At 46.8% G+C, this 26,075-nt stretch overlaps 2 protein-coding genes across 2 annotated transcripts; one reads left to right on the top strand and one right to left on the bottom strand.

The window, feature by feature from the left end:
- The first annotated feature begins 3,443 nt into the window (after positions 1–3,443).
- On the top strand, positions 3,444–12,700 carry LOC136469355 (disease resistance protein RGA2-like). Its single transcript, XM_066467577.1, has 3 exons — positions 3,444–3,755; positions 8,176–11,498; positions 12,622–12,700. The coding sequence occupies exons 1-3, from the start codon at positions 3,444–3,446 to the stop codon at positions 12,698–12,700; spliced, it is 3,714 nt and encodes a 1,237-aa protein (XP_066323674.1).
- A 934-nt stretch (positions 12,701–13,634) lies between these two features.
- LOC136472527 (probable adenylate kinase 7, mitochondrial) lies at positions 13,635–16,975 on the bottom strand. The gene is made up of 4 exons (XM_066470226.1): positions 16,395–16,975; positions 15,472–15,612; positions 15,073–15,324; positions 13,635–14,051 (listed from the first exon to the last, which is right to left on the bottom strand). The coding sequence occupies exons 1-4, from the start codon at positions 16,755–16,757 to the stop codon at positions 13,899–13,901; spliced, it is 909 nt and encodes a 302-aa protein (XP_066326323.1). The 5' UTR covers positions 16,758–16,975; the 3' UTR covers positions 13,635–13,898.
- Positions 16,976–26,075: the final 9,100 nt, after the last annotated feature.

The raw sequence follows: 26,075 nt of genomic DNA, 5'->3' as shown, positions 1-26,075 counted from the left end.
TGAGCTTACACTTGTTTTACATTCAATGAAAATCCCAGATGGGTAACAGATAACGTGTATGAAGAGTTTTTGGAAGATGTCTAGGACTACTAGATTGATGTTCACCAGTTGGAGTCCCTGAGACAGTTTTGGCTAGTATTCCGCTTTTGTGTAATAATGTTGCCAATGAGCAAGACTATGTGATAACATTATGATGAGATATGCAATGTAATAAAGTACTTTACTTTGATATTATTATAATTTGATGGTATATGCGTGTTTGGACATCCTAGACGCACATATATGAGTACTTGATTTTGCTATGCAAAATTGGGTGCGCCATCCGTCGGCGACTGGGTGTGGTTGCATCTGCTGCATCGGCCATCTCAGTCCCTAGTTCTCGGCGCCCGCGGGAAGCTCGGGCCCAAGTATGCCGGGCCATATTAGGTGCTGGAACGCATGGGCACGGTGGCCTACCGTCTGCAGCTGTCTGCATCCACGATGTGTTCCATGTGGGCGTGCTGAAGCCGTTCCGTGGCCCTCCTCCGACATCAGTTCCAGCACGTCCACCTCTTCAGCACGGGTGACCTCTGCAGCAGCCGGAGCGTGTCCTGCGTGCCAGCCTGCCGGCGTGGCACTTGGCACATCCTGGTCCAGTGGGCAAACATGCCGGCGTCTGAGGCGACTTGGGAGCTGGTCGAAGCGTTCCGCGCCACGCATCCCTCCTTCCAGCTCGAGGACGAGCTGTTTCCCGAGGGGGGAGAGATGTTATGGTGGGCCAGACCTATCAGAGGAAGAAGCGCAGCCGTGGCTAGAGGGTGCGCGCGCGACGGGAGTACGTGAGCTGCGCGCGGTCACCACGGCGCGCTGGGCGCGATCACTACGGGTCTCGGCGCCACTTTTCCAGGATCAGTTTAGTTGGGTTGTTAGATCATTTGGTTTGTTAGATCACTAGAGTATTTTCAGGAGTTTGTTAGCAGTACGTTGGATTTGCCTATAAGGCTAAACATTTGTTTAATGAGAAGGTTAGCTAGAGATTGAGTTTATCTCTCTCGCTCTTTGGCATTGTTGCTCTCTGTCTCTCTCTCTCGTTCACGTTCACCACCAGGCGCCGAGCACGGCGCCGCCAAACCGCCGCCGGGGATTCAAACCCAGGCCAGACACCTTCCACTCCTACGCCCTACGTTCCCTAAGCTCCAACAGTATATGACTGCCTTGGTTGACTTTCCAACTTTTTTCTAATTCTCTCAGGAACTCCAAAGATGTGCAAAATGACATATATGACCTTTGGTCAAGGAATAGATATTCTAGAGATACATAGGTTTAGGATATGGAATTCAAAGATTCTAGTTATTCCAACGAGAAGAAACTACTATTGAATAAATGACGATGCTAGAAACTGAAGGTATAAGAAAGAATATGGCCACGTCCAAGAAAGGTATAACATTCCTAGAGGAATAAAACTTAACAAAACCTATTGAAATCAACTAGCTTCTTCAATGGCTAGTTGTAGGCTGTGTATACATGGTCTGATCTACAGAGCCAGGATACATGGTCTGATCTACAGAGCCAGGATCTGCCACAACTTCATACACTCAGGTTATTAGGATGCATAAAGTTGACATCCATTCCTCTCATTCTTCAAAATTCAACAACACTTATGAGGTTAGAGGTTGATACCAGAACTAAGATTGATATTGAGGATAAGCTTTGTGGCTTTGTAGAGGGTAAAGTAGTCAATGTGGACAACACATGGGAACCGCAATGTTGAAGAAGCAGTGGCCCCACAAAATGAACACACGGCTCAACAGAACGGGATTATTGAAATGGCAGCACCACAAAATGAACACACGGCTCAACTCGCTCAACAAAACGAAATTGTTGAAGCATCGACCCCACAAAATGCACACACCCCTCAACAAGACGAAGTTGTTGAAGAGACAATGGCCCCACAAAATGCACATCCGCGTGAACAAGATGAAATTGTTGAAGAGATAGTGGCTCTAGAAAACAAGGGGCCCAAAAGATTCCAGTTTGATAGAAAAGCGGTTGTGCTCTCCATGTTTGCTCCTATTGCAATTTGCTTGATTTTGTTTCTACTCTATGTGCTATTTGACTCTTTTATCATTTCTCTTCATCATTGAGACCATAGGATTCAAAGAGGAGACATTTGTTTTTTTTTTCTTTCAATAAAGGGAGCTTTTATTATCTTTTCAAGAATATTATACATTGAGACGGTATAAAGTCTTCTAAAAGAACTTCCAATCTCTGCTTAACATAAAGCATATACAACCACAAAGGACAATAGTACCAACACCAAAGGACATTGAGATGGTATAAAGTCCCCATGGGTCAGTGTTTCAAGTCTCCTTTTTCATCTTCTTGGATCAGTCTCTAGCTTGCATCTTAATCATGCATGTCACCTAATAAGCACTCAAACCCTAACCTAGATTGACTTAGCTCATTCACACCGTTAATAGTGATATAATTGGGCATTTTAGGTTGGTGCGGTTAGGGGAAAAAGAAGAGAACGTGCATGGGGAGATATAAGAGCGGCGACAGGGGGTGCGGTTGGGGGTAGTTGCGGTAGGAGGGGAGTTGGGTTTTTTCATAGGCCTTCCTGCATGCCTTGGACTTTCCAAAGGCAGACCTCAGTTAATCAATTTCTTAAGGTGGGTTTTGTCCGTTTGACTACTATAAATGATTTATAGAGATGATAGATCAAAGGTTTCTCTCTTCTCTCTCTGTAAACTAACTCCACTGTCCCCTGAAAACATTTTTGCAGGAGTGAAACGGCAAGTCCTAGTTGGGTGGCTGGTCTCCATGCTTATTTAATTTCATATTTACTGGGTCTAGATCTTGAATCTCCACCTCCACTATGATATTGGCCAGGGTCTAGATCAATTACAGAAGGCATCACATCATGCCAAGACACGCTATTGAACTATAACCCATTTGCTTCGTTAATACTCCTATAACTCTTCTCGTTGAAGATGCCGAGAGTCAGATCCGCTCTAAGCGAGTATATATATATTCACAATCAACATATCATCATTCATCAGTAAAATACTCAGGTATTATATATATATGTATACATATACGAGATCCCTAGAATACGCCACGCATCTTTGACAGCTTACAAAAAGGTTTTAATTAATCTCGTCGTGGTAAGCTACTATAGGCCCACTGATGACTGACCTCGTATATACATATCATATCATGTTGCATATATAAAGTCAATGGTCGATCGATCAAAATTAAAGCTAGCGCGCACGCCAATGCAATGCCAGATCAAATCAAATGGCACTAAAATTTTCCCAAATGACGCTGTACTACTGTACCGGCGAGGTTTTGGCCTGTTGCCCTGTCGTCGTCGCACGTTGTCCATCCTCCAGTTGGCCTGGCCCCCGTAGAAGCCGCATCGCTAGCTAGCTCTCCCGGCCCTAGCCTGCCGGAGGCCACCCATGGCGGTCAGCGCGAGCGCCTTGGGCGCGCACGTCATCCGGGCGCTGGACGACATGCTGCTCCGGGGTCCGCTGCGCAAGGCGGGCGCCGAGCTCCGGGCAGATGCCAAGAAGCTCCGGGGGGAGCTGGAACGGGAGCTGCTCTACTCGCAGGACGCCGAGAACCAGGTGCTGGAGGATGACCGCGCGCGGCGGTGGCTGGCGGAGCTGCGGCAGGTGCTGTACAGAGCGGACGACCGCCTCCTGCAGGCGTACGGCGGGGCCGACGCGCAAGACCAGCGGACGTCCATGTCTCTACCTCTACCTCTACCGGTGAGTGAGCAATGACGACGACGACGACTTTTGCATGCGTGCGTGTGGCTGGCTTGCTTTCTTTCTTTCTTTCTGATTTAATTTGTCCGTTTGTGGTTTTTCGTTGAGTTGGGTTAGTTGAGGACAAAGTTACAGCATCAGATACGCAGTCCCATCAGATAGTCTCTTCTTTGACATCCTTCTAACCTTTTTGGCTTCTGCCTTGATGAATGAATGATGACTCGTCATCAGCAAAAAGGTGCTACCATTTGAGAAGTAATATATCGTCTTTCTTTAGTTTATCGCTATCAGGAAAAAGGAGATGTTACGTTTTAGACCAAGGAAAATTTATTCTGGTCTCGACAGGAGTCTCGCACTTGATCATCTATTACTACAACAAAGTTATTATGGCTTCGGCGCGAAAAAAAGAAACTCTCAAAGAGTACCAAATTTGAAGGGATCCACAAAAAATAGCAACAAACTAAACGCAAAATCTATTACATGGATAGCCATCCATTCTCGGTGAAGATCCACATTATTGTTTACTCGACATGCCCACTTCAAATTGGATTTGCGGCCTTCTTGAAGGACGCACCACCAAAACCTTGCCTAATACACAGTCCCATAAGATATGCTTATACGCGGTACGTAGTAGACAAATTAAGGAAAACCATTCATTATTACAAAGTTTTATAGCCTCAAAGAGCAACAAATTTCAAGAGATAAAAGGAAACTAACAACAAACTATAAGTGTACAACAAGATCACCAACAATTCTTGACGAAGATCCCTATTTCCCGTAGTCTCCATTACTCGACATGCTCACTTCAAATTGAGTTTGTCGGCCTTCCTTTGAAGGACGCACCACCAGAACCTTGCCAAGCATTGCCCCAAAAATAACTTGTAAATAATAGTACAGTGTTTTTATAAAAAGTTATTTTATTTCTAGTCAACCGTATAGCCCAAAATATGACACTTGCTCTAGTTATTACCTTTTATTCAAAAGTTTCATTGTTTACTTTAGTTACAAAATATTATAGGTCACAGGATACCCTATTAGTTCTTACAATCTCATAAAATAGTCATTTTAATTTGCACTGTGGCACTCAACATATTAAATTTGTCATATTGCAGAATTATGTGTTGTAGTATTATTTTTTAAATTAAATCACTAATATTGATACAATATAATATTTAGTCTATGTATAAAATTATTTAAAATAATAACTTATGATGAGTATTAATATAACTTAGAGTAAATTGTTGGTGTTATTGTTGTGTGGTTTATTAAAGAAACATTCTTCACACTTGATAAGCTATTAGAATAAATATTTATTTTATTGTATATATGTTTACTTGATATATATCCTGAAACGTAGCATTATGCTTACTTTTAACTTATAGAAGTATGTAATTTAGAAATATATAGAGCACTTTATGGATATTAAATTATTTTTCATAATAGTTTATATTGTATTTACATGTAAATTTGAGAGATATTTTTATTTTTATTTTTTGTAAACACTGAGGTGGATAATTTATAAAGAAATTAAAAGATATTACTTTATATTAACTTTCATAATTGTATATATGAGTAATTTGAATGTAAACTTAGGGCTTGATTTGCATTATCCTTCGTAACAGTAGTGGTGTGTAATTTACAAAAAAAATATTAGAGGGTTATGTTAAATCATCTTTTATAGTGGCATAGGTCAATAATTTAGATACAAAGTTATGAGGTTATTTTGTATTATCTTTCATAATGGCAGAGATAGGTAATTTAGATGCAAATTTAGGTGGTTATTTTTAATTATATTTTATAATGACATATGTGGGTAATTTATATACGAATTTATAAGTTATTTTGAATTTTCTTTCATAATGGTAGATTAGGGTAATTTAGATGTAAAATTACTTTGTATATTTTTATAATGATAGAGGTCGGTGATTTTTATAAAACCGAATAGACCAAATTGTTATTATTAGCGATGGTAATTACAAATTAAAGGCTAGATGTCTGATTGTTGTGAGAATTTATAGAATTTATCTTTTTTTCTAACATGTTTGGTGAGAGCTAACATGGAGACTCTATTAGAACCTCTAATTAGTAATAGTAAGATAAGATTGTTATGTCAGAGAAACTTGTGATAATAGATTAATTTATAAGACTTTATAGAGGAACGAAGTTAGTAGCGGATACTAGAACCTCATTGTGTATTCAAATTATTGCGTAAATCGTCCATTTCACCATTTGATAGAGACCCAAAATCCATAATGGTTTCTCTTCAAATCTATTTATGTAGACCTCCCCTCCGGGCGTTATGTTCTCACAATTCTACCTATATGTGATCGTTGACTACAATGATTCATTTTCATTTTCATTTTAATTAATCTTAGTTTCTTGGGACTTTGATGATTATTTGCGCTCTATTTGGATTGTGTTGTCAACCAGAAAATTATATATTGATTTCATCAAGAAATACAATTTTCAAATAAATATTTTATTTACTCTGACTATGTGAGTAAACATTGTTGTCAGCTAACAACGGCTTCGATAAACAAACTTAAAACTTTCTCACTGTGTAAATATTAACATTAGAGATAACAATTTGTTTAAGTAATGTTTTTTACTGTTTCATATTGACTATCCAATAGAGATCACGGATACCAAATTGGTTGAAAGATATTTGTCATTCGAATGACTTTAAATAAAAAGAGTTTTCAATTCCACAAAAGGCTATAATTTTCATATAAAATTTCTCCTTTGACCTTGGATCTGTTTGGCGTGGCTCCGAGCCGTAGCTTTGGCAGAGGAGGCAGAGAAGCCACACCAAACACCCTAAGAGGATAAAGCTTTTTTTTAGGAAAGAGGAGCCGGAGCTGTTGTTTTTAATACGAAAGAGTTGCAATTTATGTCTCCTTCCTTCGAGCTCGGCTCCTCCGGAGAAGCACATAAAGGAGTTGCATAAACAAGTTATGAATTTTAGAGGACAACCTGAAATTTTGGTGGCGTCAACTTGGTGGAATACTCATTTTGGTGCTTCAGCTATTGCACAAGGAAATTTTTAGAATGGCCATTTCAGTCCTTAGTTTTTTTGGGCATCATTTTACCCTCGAACTTTCAAACTGATTGGTTTAGTCCTTAAACTTTATGTTTTAGCATAATTTTCAGCATGAATTATCAAATTGCTTTTTAGTCCTTGAATTGTCCTTTTTGGCTCAACTTTGTCCCTTTTCCTACGTGGAACGATGCATTGTCATGCCTCTTCAACTCTAACACCACCCATGACTTTAGATGGATAGTTAATTAGTTATTGTTAGTTACCGCTATCCCTGGCGTCGTCCTAGCTGCCTAATCACATAGCACACTTTCAGCTTTATATCCATATTTAAAAAATGGAAATATAGATATGAGTATTCTTGAATATGAGTTATTTTTTAGCCTATGGATGAAAAATATTATTTTTGTCCATAGTTGATTATTAGTTGAGCCTAACACTAAAAGTAGTTAAGGAAAAATATTGTAAATTTGTTGTTGTTTTTTAATTTATCTATGTGTTCTTATAAGGTACTAAATAGCATATGTAGCAGTTATAATTGCTCTCATGAAAACAATCTAATAGGATGTATTTAAATGGTACCATTACAAGGTAATATTAAAATAATACATTAGAATTATTAATGGTCACTAAAGAGTATGACAAGGGGGTGAAGTTGAGTTTAAAATAAAAGTTTAAAAACTGAAATGCACTTTGTAGTTTGCGATGAAATTGAGTCTATCTAAATAAAAAATTATAAAGTACGAACTACGAAGAACTCAAAAGTAAAGTTTAAGGACCTAGCCATTTTGAAAATTCAGAATTAAAACTGAGCCTCGACCCATAGTTTAGGTTGACCAATCGTCGGTAGAGTCGGGGGCGGCCACGTGGCATGGTCGGGTCGGGCCTCCGGCGGCGTATGCCCGCGGCCACGGCAGGCGGCGCCTGGGCGAGGGCGGGGGTGGCAGGACGGGGACACGCTGTGCAGGCGTGCCGGGAATGGGCGGCTGGGCGGGGTCGCGGCGGCGGACATGACGGGCGGGCCCGGGGCCGACCGACGCTTCGTGCGGTGGCCGGGGGTTGCGGGCGGAGGCGTGGGAGCCGTTCGGGGGTAGGGCCTGGCTGGGGCGGTGGCGTCGTGTCGGGGGCCATCAGGAGACTCGGGCGGTCTGCTATGTTGGCATGGTGCTTTAGCCGAAACCAACTGATATGCTGTGTCTGTTGTAGGGATCTAGTGTGAGCTGAAAACAAGTGTAAGGGCGTGAGGATCATGCTAGCCCCATATGATATTGGCACAGTCCATCTTGTGAAGTTCATGTGGATGACCAGTAGGCAGTAGCCAAATGTCCTAGGTTGATTTGTCTTATTTGTTAGTTTCCTTACTGACACTCTCTCCATTTACAGATTGTGCGCCGTTTTACCACGGACAGGTATATCAAGCAAGAAGTAAGGAACTTACTTAAGGATATAGGTTCAGTATCTAAGAACCGTCCTCCCACGCTCTCAAGCAGAAAAATGGGAGATTATCAGCATGACAGATCATGTGATGGTCAGGAACTCATGCGCCATGACAATTTAGTGGATACAGAAAAAATTGAGATGAGGATATTGCCATTGGTCGACAAATTGACAGAACATCATGAACCATCTCGGCAGTTTGTCATTTTTGCAATCTATGGGCTGGGAGGAGTAGGAAAAACAACTATAGCCAGAAATATATTTGATGATCAGAGGACGCAAAGTGCTTTCAGCACACGCGTATGGGTGTCCATTTCTAAAGGATCCAGTGTTGCTCAGATCTTACAGGCAACATGTGCTGCACCAGCTATAGGGGTCCTGAAAGTACCAAAAACAAAGAACAAACTCCAGATGCTGTTGGCTGACAAGATTGGGGGAAGGAGAATCTTTCTGGTTTTTAACATATACAGTGGTGTTCCCTCAAAACAAGGCATAGGCAACGCTGAAATATTTGGGAACCTGATTGAAGTCCTCAAGTTCTTTCATGCTGCTGCTGAAGGGAGCCGTGTTTTGATAACAACTAGTGATGAGAATGTTGGCAATGAGATAAAGTCAGCTCAAATCCAGAAAGGCGCCGAAGGATACGGTCTCCAAACAGACCGCATATGGCAGCTAACAGTGGAAGATAGTTGGATGTTACTACTTAGGGCAGCTTGTCTGGAGCAAGCAAAAGTCACACCAGAACTAAAGAAAATTGGTATAGGAATTCTGCAAAAATGCAATTGTCTTCCTCTTGCCATTGAGGCTGTTGGAGGTGTTCTTCGTCGAAAGGGCCACAGACAAAAGGAATGGGAGGGAATACGTGATAGCAGAGCATTTTCTCTCAAGGATCCTACCACGGGAACTGAAGGAGGAGTTAGGAGCAGCATCTATCTGAGCTACCAGCATGCGCCACCACATCTAAAGCAATGCTTTCTTTATTTATCACTTTTCCCTGTAGATTTTGAGATTGAGCAACACTTGGTTACTCAGTTGTGGATTTCAGAGGGCCTTATTGATATTGGCACAAGACATGTCCACTCATTAGAAGAGACTGCTAATGAGCAGAATAGTGTTTCCCAAGAGGAATTCAACAAGCACAACAACAGTGAAGAGACAGCACAAGAGCGAGGGCAAAGCATCACCTCGTCTGAAATTGTTGTTGTTGATGATGAGAACAATGCTTCATCAGAACATGCTAGAGAGAACACTACTTCGCAAGGGATAGTAGAGGACCACAACCATCAGCCACCTAAAGGGTCACCTTGCGTCAGCAGCAGTGGACATTCTTCAAAAACAAGTCAAGATAATAAGCAAAGCCATTGTTCGGTTCAAGAGATGGCTGACTCATACTTCAAAGAGCTTGCAGAGAGGGGTCTTGTTCAACGAGAAAACAAAACAAAACGATATAAGATGCACGAGCAAGTTAGGAAAATTGCAGAATCCTTAACTGAAAATGAGGTATGTGCTGGCGATCCCAAGTATGTGGCTACATTGCCAGCTAGCCTGTATCGTCTATCTTTTCTGAACAAAGGACTGACCACTATCCCTGAAGACGTCGGAAGGCTAAAGAGTTTGAGGACACTTCTCCTATCTGGCAATCCACTTGGTGAAACCGACATGGAAACCATATGCAAGAACCTGGAATTATTGCGAGTTCTTGACCTCTCAGATACAGAGATCCAATCTGTTCCAAAGACGTTGGAAAATCTGGTGTACCTTAGGCACCTAAATCTTTCCCGTACAACAATAAGAGCACTCCCTGAGTCCATTGGCCGCCTCAGGAGACTGCGGTTCTTGGGTTTGCGGGAATGTGAACATCTCACTTCCCTTCCCAAAAGCATACAAAAGTTACTGAAGCTGGAATATCTCGACTTCAGAGACAGTGGCATTACAAAGTCCACAAGGTTGCACAATCTGAGGCGTCTTGCACTTCTTCATGGCTTTGTAGTGGACAGCATGTCTTCAAATGGCTTACTTTTGGAAGATCTGCAGAACATGAGCAATTTAAGTGACCTGCAGATAGATATTAGAAAAATTGTAGACAGAAACATTGCAAGCTATGGAAATGGAATGCTGAAGCTGAAGGAGAAAGATAATCTCAGGAACCTGGAGATCAGATGCTGTACTGTTAACTCAGAAACTTTATCAGCTGGAGAGTTAGAGAGATCGAAAACAATGTTCACACAGCTTCATCCTCACCAATGTTTAGTGTCACTCAAAATTGATGGTTACCATGGAACTGTTTATCCAGAATGGTTATGTTTCTCTGAGCTTCCAAATCTGCAACACCTTAGCCTGGAAAACTCCAAGTTCTGTGAAAGGTTACCACCAATTTGTCATCTTCAGAAGTTGAAGTTTCTCAGAATAGCCAATCTTTCCAAGCTGCGAACAATTGACATGCAACCAACAGCAGAAATGCCATCGTTTCCTAATGTAGAGGAGTTGGAAATTGAGGGCATGGAAGATTTAGAGAACTGGTCAGATTTTCGAGCTGGCGACCTGCTACACCTTCGAAAGCTGGCACTCAGAAGGTGCCCAAAGCTGAAGCGTCTTCCGGGTGGCTTGGAGCACTGCAAAACTATGTCAAAGATGGAGCTGATACATGCAGGACTAGTACAGGTCCTTGAGAAAATCCCTGTGCAGGAGTTGCTTGTGGAAGCAATGCCAAGTCTTAGGGAAGTGTCAAATCTTCCACTAATGAAGGTGTTTACAGTGATCAGCTGCCCAAACCTGGAAACTGTTTCAGGGGTGAACTCACTGCAGCACATTCACATGGAAGATGAACAGCTTCCGAAATGGCTGGGACAGCATTTTTCAAGGATAGAGACACTAGACATTCTAGGCAAAAAACAACTGCTTGTGAGATGTGAACGCAGTAAGGAAGATTGGTATATCGTTCGAGAGATTCCACGTGTTTATGCATATTTGCCTAAGAGATTGCCATATTTCTCATATGCCCGGGGCAATGATTTCTTTTGCAAATACAAGACACAGAGAACAGGTTCTACAGTCTCGTCCAGTTCCACAGGAAACGATGATTCACCATTGGGACCAGCAGCTCCAGTTGATGAGACCGACAAGAAATTCTTGCCACTGGGACCAGCTCCAGCTGATGAGACCTACAAGAAAATCTTTCACATGGTGTTTCCGATTGTTGTTTCATTGCTTCCGGTGAATCTCATTCTCTCTGATCGCAATCCATCAGAAGAATTATCTTTGCTTTTTCTGTACGCTGTGTTTGTAGGTCTTCTTACTTTTATTGTAACAAAATCGCGTCAGTGACCCGAATGTGCCACTGTAAGCCATCTTGTATTGTATATCACTGTATACTTGGGCACAATACGTCCTGTGGACAGCTTGATCTGTTTCTGATGGTTAGAGCTTGTGCAGTGATCATTTGTGTAGTAATTATTTTCCTTGATTTTTCTGGCTTTAGCCCTGAACTCTTTTGTAGGCTTAGGTTTTTGCTAGTAGAAGATTTTATTTACAATCCCTGATTCAATCAAAAGTTCCAGCATCGTCACTTTGGTCAGTTCTGTTGCAAAAGCAGTGTGTACTAGCACTATTACAGAAAACCCTGTATCCTCGGTTCCAAAGAGTTTTCACTGGCATTTTTAGTAGAAATCGCATTCAGTACCGTTGGTTTCTCACCTGAAGATGAAAACCATTTTGTACCATTGGCTTGTAGTGGCAAACGATGATGATGATCATATATGTACCGTCAGCCTCGAGTATCAACCGTAGCTATAAACGCTATTTGCATGGTCGGTTTTAAGCATCAATCATTGGTCCAAATTCAATTCAGCTCAGTCGGTTGGATCCACCATACGAGAGCAGTGAGAAGGCCCAAGCACATCCTGTTTTAATTGAATTTTACATAAATTTGGTTCACTTTTAAATCGGAACTGGATCAATTCACAGCACAGGCATCAAAGAAAGCACGATCATCACTAACCTCATCCAATTCACACATAAACACGTCAATATAAGTTCAATCTGAAACATCCAATTTACAGAAGTCGTCCATGCCTAAACATCAACGAAAAAATAGCGCGCTATTTTTCCGCAATAGCGCCGCTATAGCGGCCCACAGCACTTGCCGCGACGATATTGTTCATTTTTGCGCTATGTGCGCTATTGCCGCTATAGCGTGCTATCGCGCCGCTAAACTGCTTTAGCGCCATAGCGCCGCTAAATGCCCGCTATTGCCTGGTTTGCTGGCTGGCCCAAAACTGAAGCGCGGCCCGGTCGAATTTGGCCCACTAATGGCCCGAATAGGGGAGACATACATTAGCAGAGTCGTTTTTTGCATGGAAACCTAGTGCATGCGTGCGTGCCACTCGATTCCAGCGGCAGCGGTGTGACGGGCGGGAGGCTGGGCGACGGCGGCGGCGTCACGGGCGGGAGGCTGGGCGACGACGGCGGCTGAGCTGGGCGACCGCGGCGGCACGGGCGGGAGGTTGGGCGACGGCGGCGGCTGGGCGACTGCGGCGGCCAGGGGGAGGTACCTCACTTGAGGCCGCCAACGAGCTCCTGCAGTTGCTGGAACGGGCTGCAATTGCTGCAGCTGCAGGCCACCAACACCCAACAATGTCTGACCCAAGCGAAAGCACTCAATGTCCAACAATGTGTATGAAAACTTATGGGATTATGTTGGCTGTTATCAGATATTCAGAATATCATGTTTCTTGTGTTTGTAAAAAAATAGCGCGCTATAGCGTGTAAATAGCGCCGCTATAGCGTGTACATGCAGCTGGCGATACTGCATTTAGCTACCGCTATAGCGCCCGCAATAGCGTCAATAGCACCCAGAACAGCTTCACGCTAAATTTGATAGCCCACGATTTTTTTCTTTGCTAAACATCAATTATAGAAGTTCAATGCATGCAGCCTAAATGGTGTGGCCTCCTAGATCATCTTACTAAGCTTAGTCTTGGAGCATAGTTGTACCGCATCCATCGTTTGCCCATGTTATTACTGATGAGGCAGAAAAGTGTAGAAATTTGTCCGTTTAAAGTGCAAGAATTTCATAAAAATTTGCCAAGTAAAATGCAAAAAAAAAAAAAAAAAAAAAAAACATAGGAGTCGTGTAAAAGTTATACAGAACGTGTAAAGAAATGCCTGTTTAAAATGCAAGAATTTCACAGAAATCGTGTAAAAATTTTACAGCAATCAGAAGATATTCTATACATGCTCCATGTGGCTGACAACTGGAGCTCACGAAAACCGGTCTAGTTCCAACACATGCTTCTGAAATTTACCATCACATATGCTGTCTTCAGGATTCCAAAAAGGACATGAATATCAACGTCATGCCCAGAACAAAACATCTGGTGAAATGATGTGGACAACGGACACCACAATGGAGCAAGCCAAGATATCTCAAAGGAGCATATAAGCGAGTACACTTGCAGCAAAGGCAAGTCCAAAACTCTCGGTTACAACCATATAATAAGAGCGTCTGCAAAATCGCTTACCTTTATCTATAACAATAACCAAAAAAAGACATAGCCGACTGACTCTCGAGAGCCAGAACCCACAACAATAGGAATATTAGATATGCTGTAGGCAGGATCCGAATTCAGATCCTTTTAGACTCTACTCAGACATAACATAATTAATAATATTTACGCGGTGAGTTTGTGCGGTGTTGGGGGTGAGTCCAGATGCTGGAGGTGCAGGGCAGCTACAAGCCCCTGCCATGTTTCCCCAGGGCGAGCAGATGTCTTCAGTTCCACAATTTTCCTCTGCTTCTTGTAGTAATCTTCCAGCTGCTTGGTCTGCATTTTGAAATTCCATATTAGATATCATCATGATTTTCCACCTTCAGAGCTTTGAACAACAATAATGCAATAGCCTCGATCCCTAGAATCATAAGTTGAAGAACTGTGGTTTTCTTTTTTTCTCTCTTTTTTTTGTACAGAAACAAGTTTAGTAAGGTCTGACAATAGAATCACTAGCCTGGTCAGTAAGGGGCTAAGGGCATAATGTTCTAGGCATCCTTTGGCATAAAGCAAGGCAAAGTTCAGCTAGGCGCTAGGCGACTTCTAGGCGATGACCCATAGCCTAGAGCCTAGGCGAGCTTAAGCGAGCCTAGGCGTTTTAAGGCGTTTTTCTAGGCGTTTTGTATATATACTAATATACATATATTATCTTCTAAAAGAAAAAATAAACAGCTGAAATAGTGGGTTTAGATAGATTGAAAGGCTGGCTTAGAGAGATAGAAAGGCCCAAATGGCAACAGTCCAGCCCATCTCCCACTCCAGGTCTCCAACCTTATCCTTCTGTTCGGTCTCCCGCATCCTCTGCTCGACGCCGCTTCCTCTGTTCGGTAGCCCGCATCAGCCGCCGCCTCCGATTCCTCTCCCTCTCCGGCATCTCTCTCTCCTCTAGTGCGTGCCCACCCCCGCCCCCGCCCCCGCCCCCGCCCCGCAGCTCCTCCTCCTCTACCGGCGACCTCCGCCAGAAGCTCCTCCTCCCCCACCGGCGCCGCCGACGAGCTGGCGCCGCCTAAGGGTCCGCCTACCCCCTAGGCTAGGTAGGACCCCCCCGCCTGCTGCCGCCCGCACACGCCCAAGCACGCGCCCGCGCCCGCCGCCGCTCTCAGCTCCTCCTCCCCCACCAGCGACCTCCCGCTGCGACCTCCCCCACCGGCGACCTACCTCCTTGCGCCTGGATGTCCGCCTACCCCCATAGGCCAGGCGGGAACCCATCGACTAGCGACTAGTCGCGCCTAGGCGCGCCTAAGGCGTCGCCTTTTTGAACAGAGAAGCAAGGCCAGGACAAAATGTTAAGCATTACCTGCTTAGCATAAGTGCGCATCCTCTCCATCCTTGAGGCTTCCAGGCCTACAACACCAGCAGGTTCTACCTGAGAATGCCATGTATAACTTCCAGGTCTGGGGCTACAGTTCGTAGATGCTGAATTGCTGACATCAAAGAGCTGTCCACAGTGGGAGCAGATGTCGCCCCTCGATCGCTTCTTCATGAAACAGTCATCAGCACACTTGAAATTCAGAACCAAATCAATATCCACAATCTCATCAAGAATCTCCTGAAACATGTGAAGTTATGAACAAATCAGATATGAGTGCAATCACACCAATCTGGAAGTAATTTGGTGGCCATCCTCTGTGATGGTTACATGGTACCAGGATGTAACTAAATCCTCTGTGATAGTCTGAGAATGCAAGATACTCACAGCTTGCATACGGGTGCGTGGAATCCCATCAAGAATGAACCCAGTTTCACCCTTGTTGTATCCGTCCTCAAGCCGCTTCGTCAGCAATCCAAATATGATGTCCTCTGGCACAAGCCTCCCCTCATTTACCGAGTTTGCAATCTGTGTATATAAGAAAATAAAACTAACTCAGCCCAGTTCGACACGCCTTTAAAGATCCCCCTTGACATTTTCAGTGTATTCGGGAAATAAATATGCTCGTTTCTGGAATGATTGTAATTTCTAAGTGCCCCGAATTAGACTCTAACGAGTGTAACTTGTGCAAACAGTTCAACAAAATGTGCAGATAGGAAACAGACATATGCAGGGTACAACATGAGGGCCAACTGGGAAGGCTGCATATGCTGTCTGCAGCCGCCACAGGACGGCAGGATGGAATTTTCCAAGCTTCCAATGTGAACCCTAACCATGTCAAATCCCAAAACTGCCCCCCAACATTGTGTGGACACAGACAAATTACGAGGCTGCCCCCGCAGCCGTCCACGAAGGCGGACAAGCACGCTGGGAAAGACATGGCCAGCACGCTCCTCCTGCCAAATATCTTCGAGATCAAAAGATTGCACAGCTGTGTCACGAGAAATTTCCAGAAGGGCCCAAAAAAGCGGCCAGAAAATCCCAGTCTCCTGGCAATTGATGTGTGAAATGGCTTCCACAAGACACACAGGTAGCTCCGGGACAAATCAAGCAAAATAGCCCAAACAAAAGGATCCTCCTCCTGCCAAAAGCCGACTAGGAACGCTAAATCAGTTAAACGACTCGATCGAAGCTAGGACGTGCAAGACACCCCGAGATGGCGGAATCAGAGCAATTGGAGCGCAGGCAAGGAGAGGGTGACGGGGAATCGCGAGCCCAGAGCACCGGAGAACCGAACCGGAGCCACCCACCTTCCTGTAGAGGTGCGAGGCGGGGCTGAGCTCCTGCCTGACGAGCGTGCCCATGGAGATGTAAGGCACGGCGAGCACCTCGGCCAGGCGCGCGGCGTGGGCGTGCTTCTGCGGGCCCGGGCGGCCCATGACGACCCACTGCATGCCCCCTGGCCCCCCGCCGGCGGGGTCGAGGCCGGGGGCCGGCGCCGAGGCGCGCGCGCGGCGGGCCGCCTCCTCCTCGTCCTCCTCCTCCCAGTCGGACCAGCACTCCTCCATCGCGGCCGCCGCGAGCCTCCGGTTTGGGGCGGGGGCGGGGCCGGGGGCACGCCGGTACGCGGATCGGGCTGCCGCGCCCGCGGCGAGCCGCAGGAGGCCGGCCATTTCTGGCGGCGGCGGCGGCTAGGGTTTGCGGGGCGTAGGGTTTTGGGGAAGGGCGCGTGGTGGTGGGGGGAGTGGAGCTGCGGGGAAGGTGGAAGCGAGGCGAGGTCGCGCTGCTCTCTCTCTCTCTCTCTCTCCGTGGTGTGGGCCGTGGGCGGGCGTGTGGCTGCCCGTTTGGTGGCCGCCTGCCGTCGGATACGAGAGGAACGACGACTCTCGATAGTCGGGATCCGCGATCTCGAGGCGGACCGCACCGCACCGCACCAATAGTGGTTTGAGATAGATCCACGCTGCCACGGGTGCAAAATTGGTGGGACTCGCGGAGATTTGGACGGGTTTCGTGCGAAAACGGCATCGCTATTTAAGGTACCGTTTAGTTCCACCTCATTTTACAAAAAATTTTAAGATTTTTCGTTACATCAAATCTTTGAACGCATGTACGAAGCATTAAATATAAATAAAAAAATAAAACTAATTATATAGTTTAGACGAAATTCACGAGACGAATCTTTTAAGTCTAATTAGATTATGATTGGACACTAATTGTCAAATAACAACGAAAATGCTACAGTACCATTTCGCTAAAAAAATGCAAACTAAACCCGCCCTAAACCTGTGTCATGCGTCTCAAATGTTTCCAAGTCGTTTTTTTTTTGCGAGGAAGTGGATTTAGTTTTTTTTTTCTTTTTTTTTGGAAAGGAGATTCTAATTCTACACCGCTTGTTTTAATAAATAAGAGCATGTAGAGGTTTAAATAGCGATGCCGTGCCGTTGGGGAAGTCACGGATCACCTACTCAGCGTGTGTGTGTGTGGGTGGGTGGGGGGGGTGGGGGGTGGGGGGGGGGTGGGGGGGGGGGGGGAGGGGGGGCTGGCCTCCCCCAACGGCTTGCTGATTCCCTATCAGGTAGTTAAATACATGCAGCCCGTTCGGCCGCTTAGTTCTCGGCTCATTCAGTTTGTTTCCATTTGTTTTAGTTTAAGTTTATTCTCTCTCAGAATACTATTAAATTATCTAAAATTATTCAAAATCATCTAAAATCTGATCAGCCGAACGGACTCCACATTATTAGAACAATTATAGGCCCCGGCCCCCCTTAGTTCTAAGCCCAAGTTCCTGGCAAGCCAGCATGACAGCAGCCCAATTAGAAGGAAGTTAAGATTGTCTTCAACAAGGAGTCCATATAGGCATCTAAATTTAAAATGGATAGCAAGAGACCTAAAATTAGTCTACAACAGAGTACATATACGGAAGATCTATTTTTGGTTGCCTGAGAGACACAACATAAATATGGACATCCTCTCTTCAGGAAACCAATTACAGAAAGAATTCTCTTTTGAGTCTCCAGCTTGTTCGCTTGGTCGTATTTAGCTTATAAGCCACGGCTTATCAGCCAACGAACAGTATTTTTCTCTCACACTAAACCAGCCAATAGTACTTTCAGCCATGGCTTAACAGTAAACAAGTCCAAACAAACAGGACACTCGTCGTTGAAGAAGATGCCGAATAGATATTAAACATTTTATCTATAGCGCTATCGAAAAGACGAATAGAACTTATATTTTAGGTGTTGTTTTTGGTGACAGCCTGATGAGACGAGCAGCAGCAGGCCATATTCCGTCGTCTCCCCGAGTTGCCTCAGCACAATAAGAGCAGCGGAGCAGGAAGCGCAAGGCCGGAGGCAGGACATCGACTCGCCGAACGCCGCGTCGCTCCGACGCCGCCGGAAGCTGCCTCCTGACGACGCCCAGAGTCAAGTCTCCCGTCTCTGTGACGCCCAGCTGCCAGGGATGCTGTCTTGTGTCTTCGTTTTCCCCCTTTTGTTCTTCCCAAGTGCACATAATTTTTTGATCTTGATCAATACAGATGTAATCTTATTTGCATTTTGCATAACTTTATTGCCCTGATATGTATGGACGTATGGTTATAACTATGAGATCGATGAATCAAACTTGGTTCAGTTTTGCTTGTTATTTGTGCCCCCCCCCAACACCCATGCCAGATTCCTGGCTCCGCCCCTGTATTCACCTATCCGTATCCCTGCATATATACCCATGGGTAATCTCACCGGTCAACTGTTTGGCCGCTAGCATGAACAAAAATTCAAGAGATGAGATGCTCACTCGCTATTTATTTTGTTCACAAACTAAATTATCTTTAAGGAGTTTTTAGAGGTGGTCTAACTCACTTATATGCAGGTTTATTATTGATGATGTTGTAACAGTTTGAGAGCGCATGAGTAGTAATATTTACTTTGGCAGTTCTCCTATGTTTGGAGTACCCGATTTTTTTTTTTGTTGCTATTCAGATAACATGTAATTTTATCATTATTTTGTTATAAAAAAAATTCTGAATGATCACTTGTAAGTTGTCTTTTTAATTATATTTTGTTGTTTGAAAATTTAGAATGCTGAAATCCAATCACTCTCTTGCTTTGGACATACTCCCTCCGTCCATGAAAGAATGCAATTCTAGTACAGTGTCACGTTTTAGAATCTTAAGTTTGATTAATTATAAATAAAAAAGTATTAATATTTATGATATCAAATAAATACTATTAGATTAATTACAAAATGTATTTTCATAATAAATTAATTTGGAGTCATAAATGCGAATAGTGTTCACTTAAAATTTGGTCAAACATGAACTACTTTTGTCGGCATGCAACCTGTAGTTGTATTTTTTCCCGGACAAAGTGAGTAGTTGATAGAAAGATCTGTCGTCTCGCGGAGCAATGTTTTAGCTCTCGGCGACGTCGGCCGGACACTCAAAGTTTCAAAGTAGTCCAACGGTGAACGGAGTCCCCAAAACTTTGGGCCATGTGTAGGTCGACTGTCAGGACTCAAGGAGTCTGCAACCACAATGGTCTGGGCCGGGTGGGAGGTGGCTGAGCGACCCTGGCGGGCGGGCGCGTCATCGCGGCAGGATGATGGGCCGGAAAAGCGTCGCCGTCTGCGTGGGCCGTCAAACAATAAAGCGCATCTGCTCGTCTATTTCATTCACGGATTATTCACCATCAGCTAGCCCTCGCCACTCGCCATCACCGGTGCAAGCTTGCTTACTTGCTTGCCATCACCCTCTCTCTCTCTCCACACACACACACACATGATTGTTCTTTGTTCAGGTTGCTTTATACACTTTTCGTCCCAAATGCAAATTGCAAGGTCGTCGTCGTCGTCCCGATCGAAAGATCGACATGGAGAGGTACGGCGCGGCGATGGAGCCAATGCAACCACAGACACCATGGATGCATGGAGATTGGAGAAGTAGAGCTCATCTATCATCCAGGAATGAAGAAGAATACATGCATGCAATTAACCAAACGACGGGGCCGAGGCCGACCAAGCAGCAGTGCCAGCGGCGCCAAGCATTCACAGTGGTAGCTAGCTAGCCAGGTAACAAACTAGCTAGCCGAGGGTGCGGACGAGCGTGGCGAAGTCGCACTCGGAGCAGCAGGGGATGGCGAGGCCGCCGGGGTGGCAGTGGTGGTCCAGGCCGAAGTAGTCCTCCTCCGCGCTCTCCAGCAGCGCCACGAATGACGGCTGCTTCAGGTACGCCGTCGGCACCACGAACCGCGCCCGCGCCTCGCCCACGTACACCGCGAAGTGCCCACGCGGCACGCCCACGACGCCGCCGCTCTTCGAATTCGCCGGGTGGTGGTGGTGGAGGTGGAGGAGACGAGCCACCAGCTGCCGCAGCTTCTTGCTGCCGCCGCCCATCTTCTATACTTCTTTAGCTTCTTCTTCTCCTGCGGAGGCGCGCGGCGCAGGCTAGTTATTGCTAGTCGTCTTCTACAACGTACAGGCAGCCGTACGACGTGCAAGCGCCAAGCTAGCACGTGTGCGTGGGATGTTGCTGGCTTTGTGCTCGATCTCTGCGAAGACCCAGCAATGGTGGCGCGCGCGTGTGCTCGATGGATGGATATGGATCGGATGAGCGCGTTGTAAAAGCCTGAAAGGGGATCGGACTCGGAGGCGGTCCAGGCGGCCAGCAGGCCAGAGGACTAGAGGAGAGAGAGATGGACATGCTCACATGACGCTCCTATGCTGCGTTGCTTTCTCAGGTTAGGTCAGGATAAGCCTAGATTTGCAAATTTGCATGCATGCCGCCTCCTTTGTTACGTTGCTACTACTAGTACCATAAACTTATATTCATGCATCGATCGATCGAAGGCCCCTGGCCCTGAGTGCCGACTTTAGATTTCAGATAAATAACGGTACAATACATGTTGAATGCTGCTATATACTAGTACTTCTTTAGTGTGCAAGAGCTGATGAGAACACTAGTTTGACTTGGATTGAAATTTATTTCCACAAAACTTGCAATTCTTTTTTTTTTTTTTTTTTGGGGGGGGGGGGGACAAAACTTGCAATTCAAGGCATATACTCATACCTTAAAACTATAGTTGAACGGTCTCTAAAACACTGGTATTTAAACAGTACCAAGAACACATAAATTTTTTAAACGGACATTTGAGATCTGGTGGGGGACCGTTGGAATATATGCATTCATGTGCTTAGTCCAATAGAGAATTCCCAATAACTCAGAAATCAATGTCAAAGGCTTGTTCATACGTGCATATATATACATATATGGGGAAATTAAGTGGGAAACTTGAGTCCCATATTCCTAGTTGAAACGACCAAACTTCTTAACTATGAAAGCTCTCTTGACTTCTCTAAGTCTAGGATGTTGGAAACCTAATTGATTTAGATCATGATCGCAATATATGAGATCATGCGAGGCTTCCCTATATAAATGACCTATTGGCCTCTGTCAAAAAACATCTTCCGGTTTTGATTTTTGTCTCTGTTTTCGCTGCTGCACCGGTGTTGTAGTCTCTCCATCTCGAGTGCCTAGGTGCACTGCTCTCAACTTCCACGACGGCTATTTCTTGATGTGAAAATAAAGTTTTTTTTGTGAATATGTGAAAACAAAGTTTATTGTGTACCGTGTACCTAATGATACTAATTTGGTGTCATAAATCTTAACGTTTTTTAATAAATTGGATGGACAATATATTACTCCACTAATTGTCCTGATAAGGTGTAACAATATTTAGTTGCTCGTCACTCACGGGACGGAGGTATATATCACTGCAATAATGTGGCGGAGGTGATATATTTCAAATAAATAGAGATAAATAAAACTCTGTTTTTATAAACCTCAAAAAAGGAAAGAGAGAGAGAGAGAAGAAGATGAAAGTTGAGCGCACCAAGCTAGCACCCGTGGATCTCCTACGGGAACACACATACGAGCACACACGTACCTGTCCAATGCTCCGATGAAACCGGCAAAATATCTTAAGGTAACCGGTACGGTGGTTGACGTGAGTCAGCGTCAAGCAAGACTGGCATGCAGGCCTTGTCACACTAGAGAAATTAATAAGGGCCCTTCTTTGGTAAAGGAGTTTTTTTTTTTCAAGGTTTTGGTGAAGCTCCCTCAAATGTTGGCTCCTCACGAAGGAACCGGAGCCATTTTCAAGGAATCACGAAGGAGTCAGAGCGCAAGTACCAAACAGGCCATAAGGCCCTGATTAGATCCCACCCAAAATCCAAATTTTTTTAAGATTTTTCATCACATCAAATCTTACGGCACATGTATGGGGCATTAAATGTAGGTAAAAAGAATAACTAATTGCACAGTTTACCCGTAATTGGCGAGACGAATCTTTTAAGCCTAAATAGTCCATAATTGGATAATTTTTGCCAAATACAAACGAAAGTGCTACAGTAGCCAAAAGCCAAAAATTTTCACATCTAAACGGGGCCTTAAGTTCACGAAGTGGTTGTAATGAGATGAAGCTGTATTTTATTTCCCTACTATAAAAAAGGTCAAGCTACCTAAGCGGCTTGGCTTGTTTAGCCTTGTATTCTCTCTCCTTTTTTTTGAAAATTGCACAGTACGGTTCGTGGAGAAGTTAGCCTCGCGTCGTGCCGCCGCTGCTCCAGGCTTCACCGAGCGCCGCCACCATCCTAGCCCCTGCCTAGGACGCGTTGCCAAACGCCGCCGCGGCCACCACTCACGCCCTCGCCCTCGTCCCAGACCCCGCCCTGGTCGCGCTGCGGAGCACTAGGGAAACCAAACCCTAGCGCCCTGACCCCGCCACCACCGACGGCGCCGGCGCCCCCCCTCCTCCTCCTCCCCCACCTCCCTATACCCTTCCCTTTCCCCTCCCCTGCCCACCATTGATGGCATCGCAGAGTCTGGAGCTCCGCGGGGGCCGATCCAGACCACGCCGACATCGCCCCCGCAGGGCCCTACAGCCGCGGCCCCTGGCCTCCAGCCCGTCGGATCTGACGGCCCGCCGGCAGCAGGCGCCGAATCTCGGGCCTCAACAACAGCTGGCGCAGAGATCCCTGCCCCCCAGCCGACGCCGCTGCACGCAACCTCCACCGACGCTGCGGCGGCCCACGCGGGCACCTCGGCCACTCGCGGGGTGACCGTGTCGCCGCTGCCTCCGCCCACGGAGCCCACGCCATCGCTGACCCCTCAACGACCGCTGGATGCTGCCTCCGCTGTCAACAACCGCTCGCCTGATACACCGTCGGGGAATGAGGACACCGCCACAGACGCCACCACGGCCGCACCGCTGACAGCCGAGGGGCCAACTCTGGCGCTTCCTCACCCCCTCCGCCACTGGGGCTGGATGCCAACGTCGCCGTGGCCACGTCCATGCCTTGGGGCCCTGGCGCGGCATCGCCGGGTGCCCCAAGCTCCTCCCTCTCACCGGCCACGGCACCGTTCTTCCCAGGATGCTCCTCGAGAGGACGTACGAAGAGTCGGCGGTGGGCGGACGACGACGGCGAGGAGACCAATGATGACCACCCCACGACCTACCTGGAAGCCACTCATCGCCCGGCGAAGCCAACCACTGCGTACCCCCGTGTGCCCCTAGACTCGTTCAGTCGCAGTTCTGGGGCGCGGCGGAGTGGAACCTGGACAGGATCTTGTGCGAAGACGAAGGAAGCACCGCCGGCCGTGCCCCCAGCTGGTGCACGGCTTGCCTACTCATCTAGTGGACGGTCGGGTCCCTGCCTGCCAACGCCTCGCCGCCCGCAGACGGGTCCCTGCACCCAACTCCGATGGGTGGCGGGAGATCCTACCCTAAAAGAAGGCGGCACCTACGGCTGCCTCAGTTGAGCCCCACGTGCGGCCCAGGTCCACGCGCACTGGCTCAGAAGATCCCCGCACAGCTCCACGATAGATGTTTCAACTGCCTCTCCTACTCGCACCGAGAGCGACTTGTCGGTTGCCAGCACTACCGTGGACTCCGCCACCTCGCGAGGGACTGCAACCGGTTCCAAGTTGGCGCTGAAGGGTGGTGGCCTGCCTCGTCACTCAGCTCATGTTGACAACCCACCGGCCTCCCAGCACGTAGCCCTTGGCAGCCCACTGACCTCGGACAGAACTGCACAGGGAGGCGTGGGGTGTACCGATGGCAACCGTCAACGCCGGAGATGACGTCGGCGGTGCAGGAGTGAGCCAGCGATGGACATCAGCATGGGCGCGCTTGCTGACACCAACGACGCCTCTCCTTCGACTACCGCACGCTGCTTCCTCGAGCTAGATCCGCTAGCGGAGGCGCTGTGCATGGGCGCAGGCCCTCCCACTTGGCTCGTCTCGGTCGACCCAATGCCGGACGAGCTTGCTGCCTCGCTCGTCGCGAGCCAGCCAGCGGTCACTCCAGCGCCTGCGTGCCTGCATGCTGCGGCATCCATCCCTCAGGAGGTTCAAGCTTCGTTGGTGGACACCAGTTCTCCGGTGATAGCTACTCAGTGCGCGATGGACCCACCTCCGTCGTCGCCCGTGCAGGACACACCGTCACTGGTGGGACAGCCCGTTGGTGCGGGTGCTGTAGCGCCTAGGGAGGATGGTGAGGTCTGGGCACCTGGGTTCGAGCCGGCCAAGCACATGGCATCTACTTCTACACTGACGCAAGATGGCCATTTGAATAGCCAAGCCACGCCTGACCCCAACGACGCAACGCCCATGCCGCGTGAGGCCGCTCGGCATCTTGCTCGGTTTTTTGAGGAGGTGCAGCTCAAGCGAAGGTCGCCCTTAATCGCCACTCCACCACGGCAGAAAGCAGCAACCAAAAGGGCCCTGCCAATCAGGAGCAGACGGACTGCCGCGCAGCCACTGGCGCACACACCGACCTCCAAGCGAGGCGAGGTACTCCTCATACGGAGGATGGGCATTGTGCCATTGGCAGCTCCAGTGTCGTCTGCAGCGGCAGATTCAGGAAATATTTCAGGGGGGCTGAACAACACTGTTGCTCGATCTTAAGTCTCAGCCCCTCTACACTATAGAACTTTGCCTAAAAATTCATGGAGACTCCACAGGAGGTTCCACTGCTCCGATATGGGTAGGGGGGCTTGAGCCCCCCCTGCCCCCCGCCCCACCGTTGGATCCGCCCCTGGTCGTCTATGTCTAAGGGAACATACGACGCCATATTCGTAGGGAACTTGACGCCGAGCCATGTGGTAACTCTGGACGAGCTGTTCCCAGCGACCAATAGTAGGGCGGGTAGAAGAGCGCTCTTCTCGGATGTCGAAGGAGGGTCGCGCAACCAGCAGCGGCGACGCCCAGCTCCTTAGGTTGCAACGGTGCTCTTAGTTCGGTTGTATACCATTTATGTAATATCGAAGTTTGTAACAGTCTGCTAAGGTAGGTCAAGTACTAGCTATGAGACCACCTAGCGTGTTCATCAGAAGCGTGTCATTTGTACGGTTAAACTCTTCTTAATTACAATTATACGTGAATCTTTTGCGTATTTGAGAAAAAAAATTACACACTACAACATAGACGTCCAAGTGAAACAACCTGGAAAAAAAAACTCTAATGTGCCTAGAACCGCACGCGCTGGCTTGACTGTTCTTGTCGCAGTCAACTTGCTGCCGCAACTGTACACCGCCGTCCGCCGGCATGCATCCACTGGACGTCTGGACCATTATATTTCCGGACCACACGTCCACGCGCCCCCAGCGCCCAGGTGGTCGCCGAGGTTCATTGGGCTCGTGTGGGTGCGAGGCGAATGCGCCGGGGGCACAGCCGGACACGGCCGCATGGGCAGCCGCACCTGGCGACGATCCGTGCGTGTTCTGCATCGCATGCAGAGAGGCGCCAAGCAAATTTCCAGCCCGTTCGTTTGGCTACAACTCGTCATAAACGATCGTAAATTTTCAATCGAAACAGTATTTTCCTCTCACACAAACTAGCCATCAGTATTTCTTCACGAACCAGAGCCAACCGAACAGGCTGGAAATGCCACTTGGGCAGGCATGTGGTTCAATCACTACGTAGAAAAACGTTTTTAGGT

This window comes from Miscanthus floridulus, chromosome 8 (genome assembly GCF_019320115.1).
Source record: "Miscanthus floridulus cultivar M001 chromosome 8, ASM1932011v1, whole genome shotgun sequence".
In the NCBI taxonomy this organism is placed as follows: domain Eukaryota; kingdom Viridiplantae; phylum Streptophyta; class Magnoliopsida; order Poales; family Poaceae; genus Miscanthus; species Miscanthus floridulus.
Note: the sequence above shows the minus strand (reverse complement) of the source record. Positions and strands in the feature narration are given on the sequence as shown.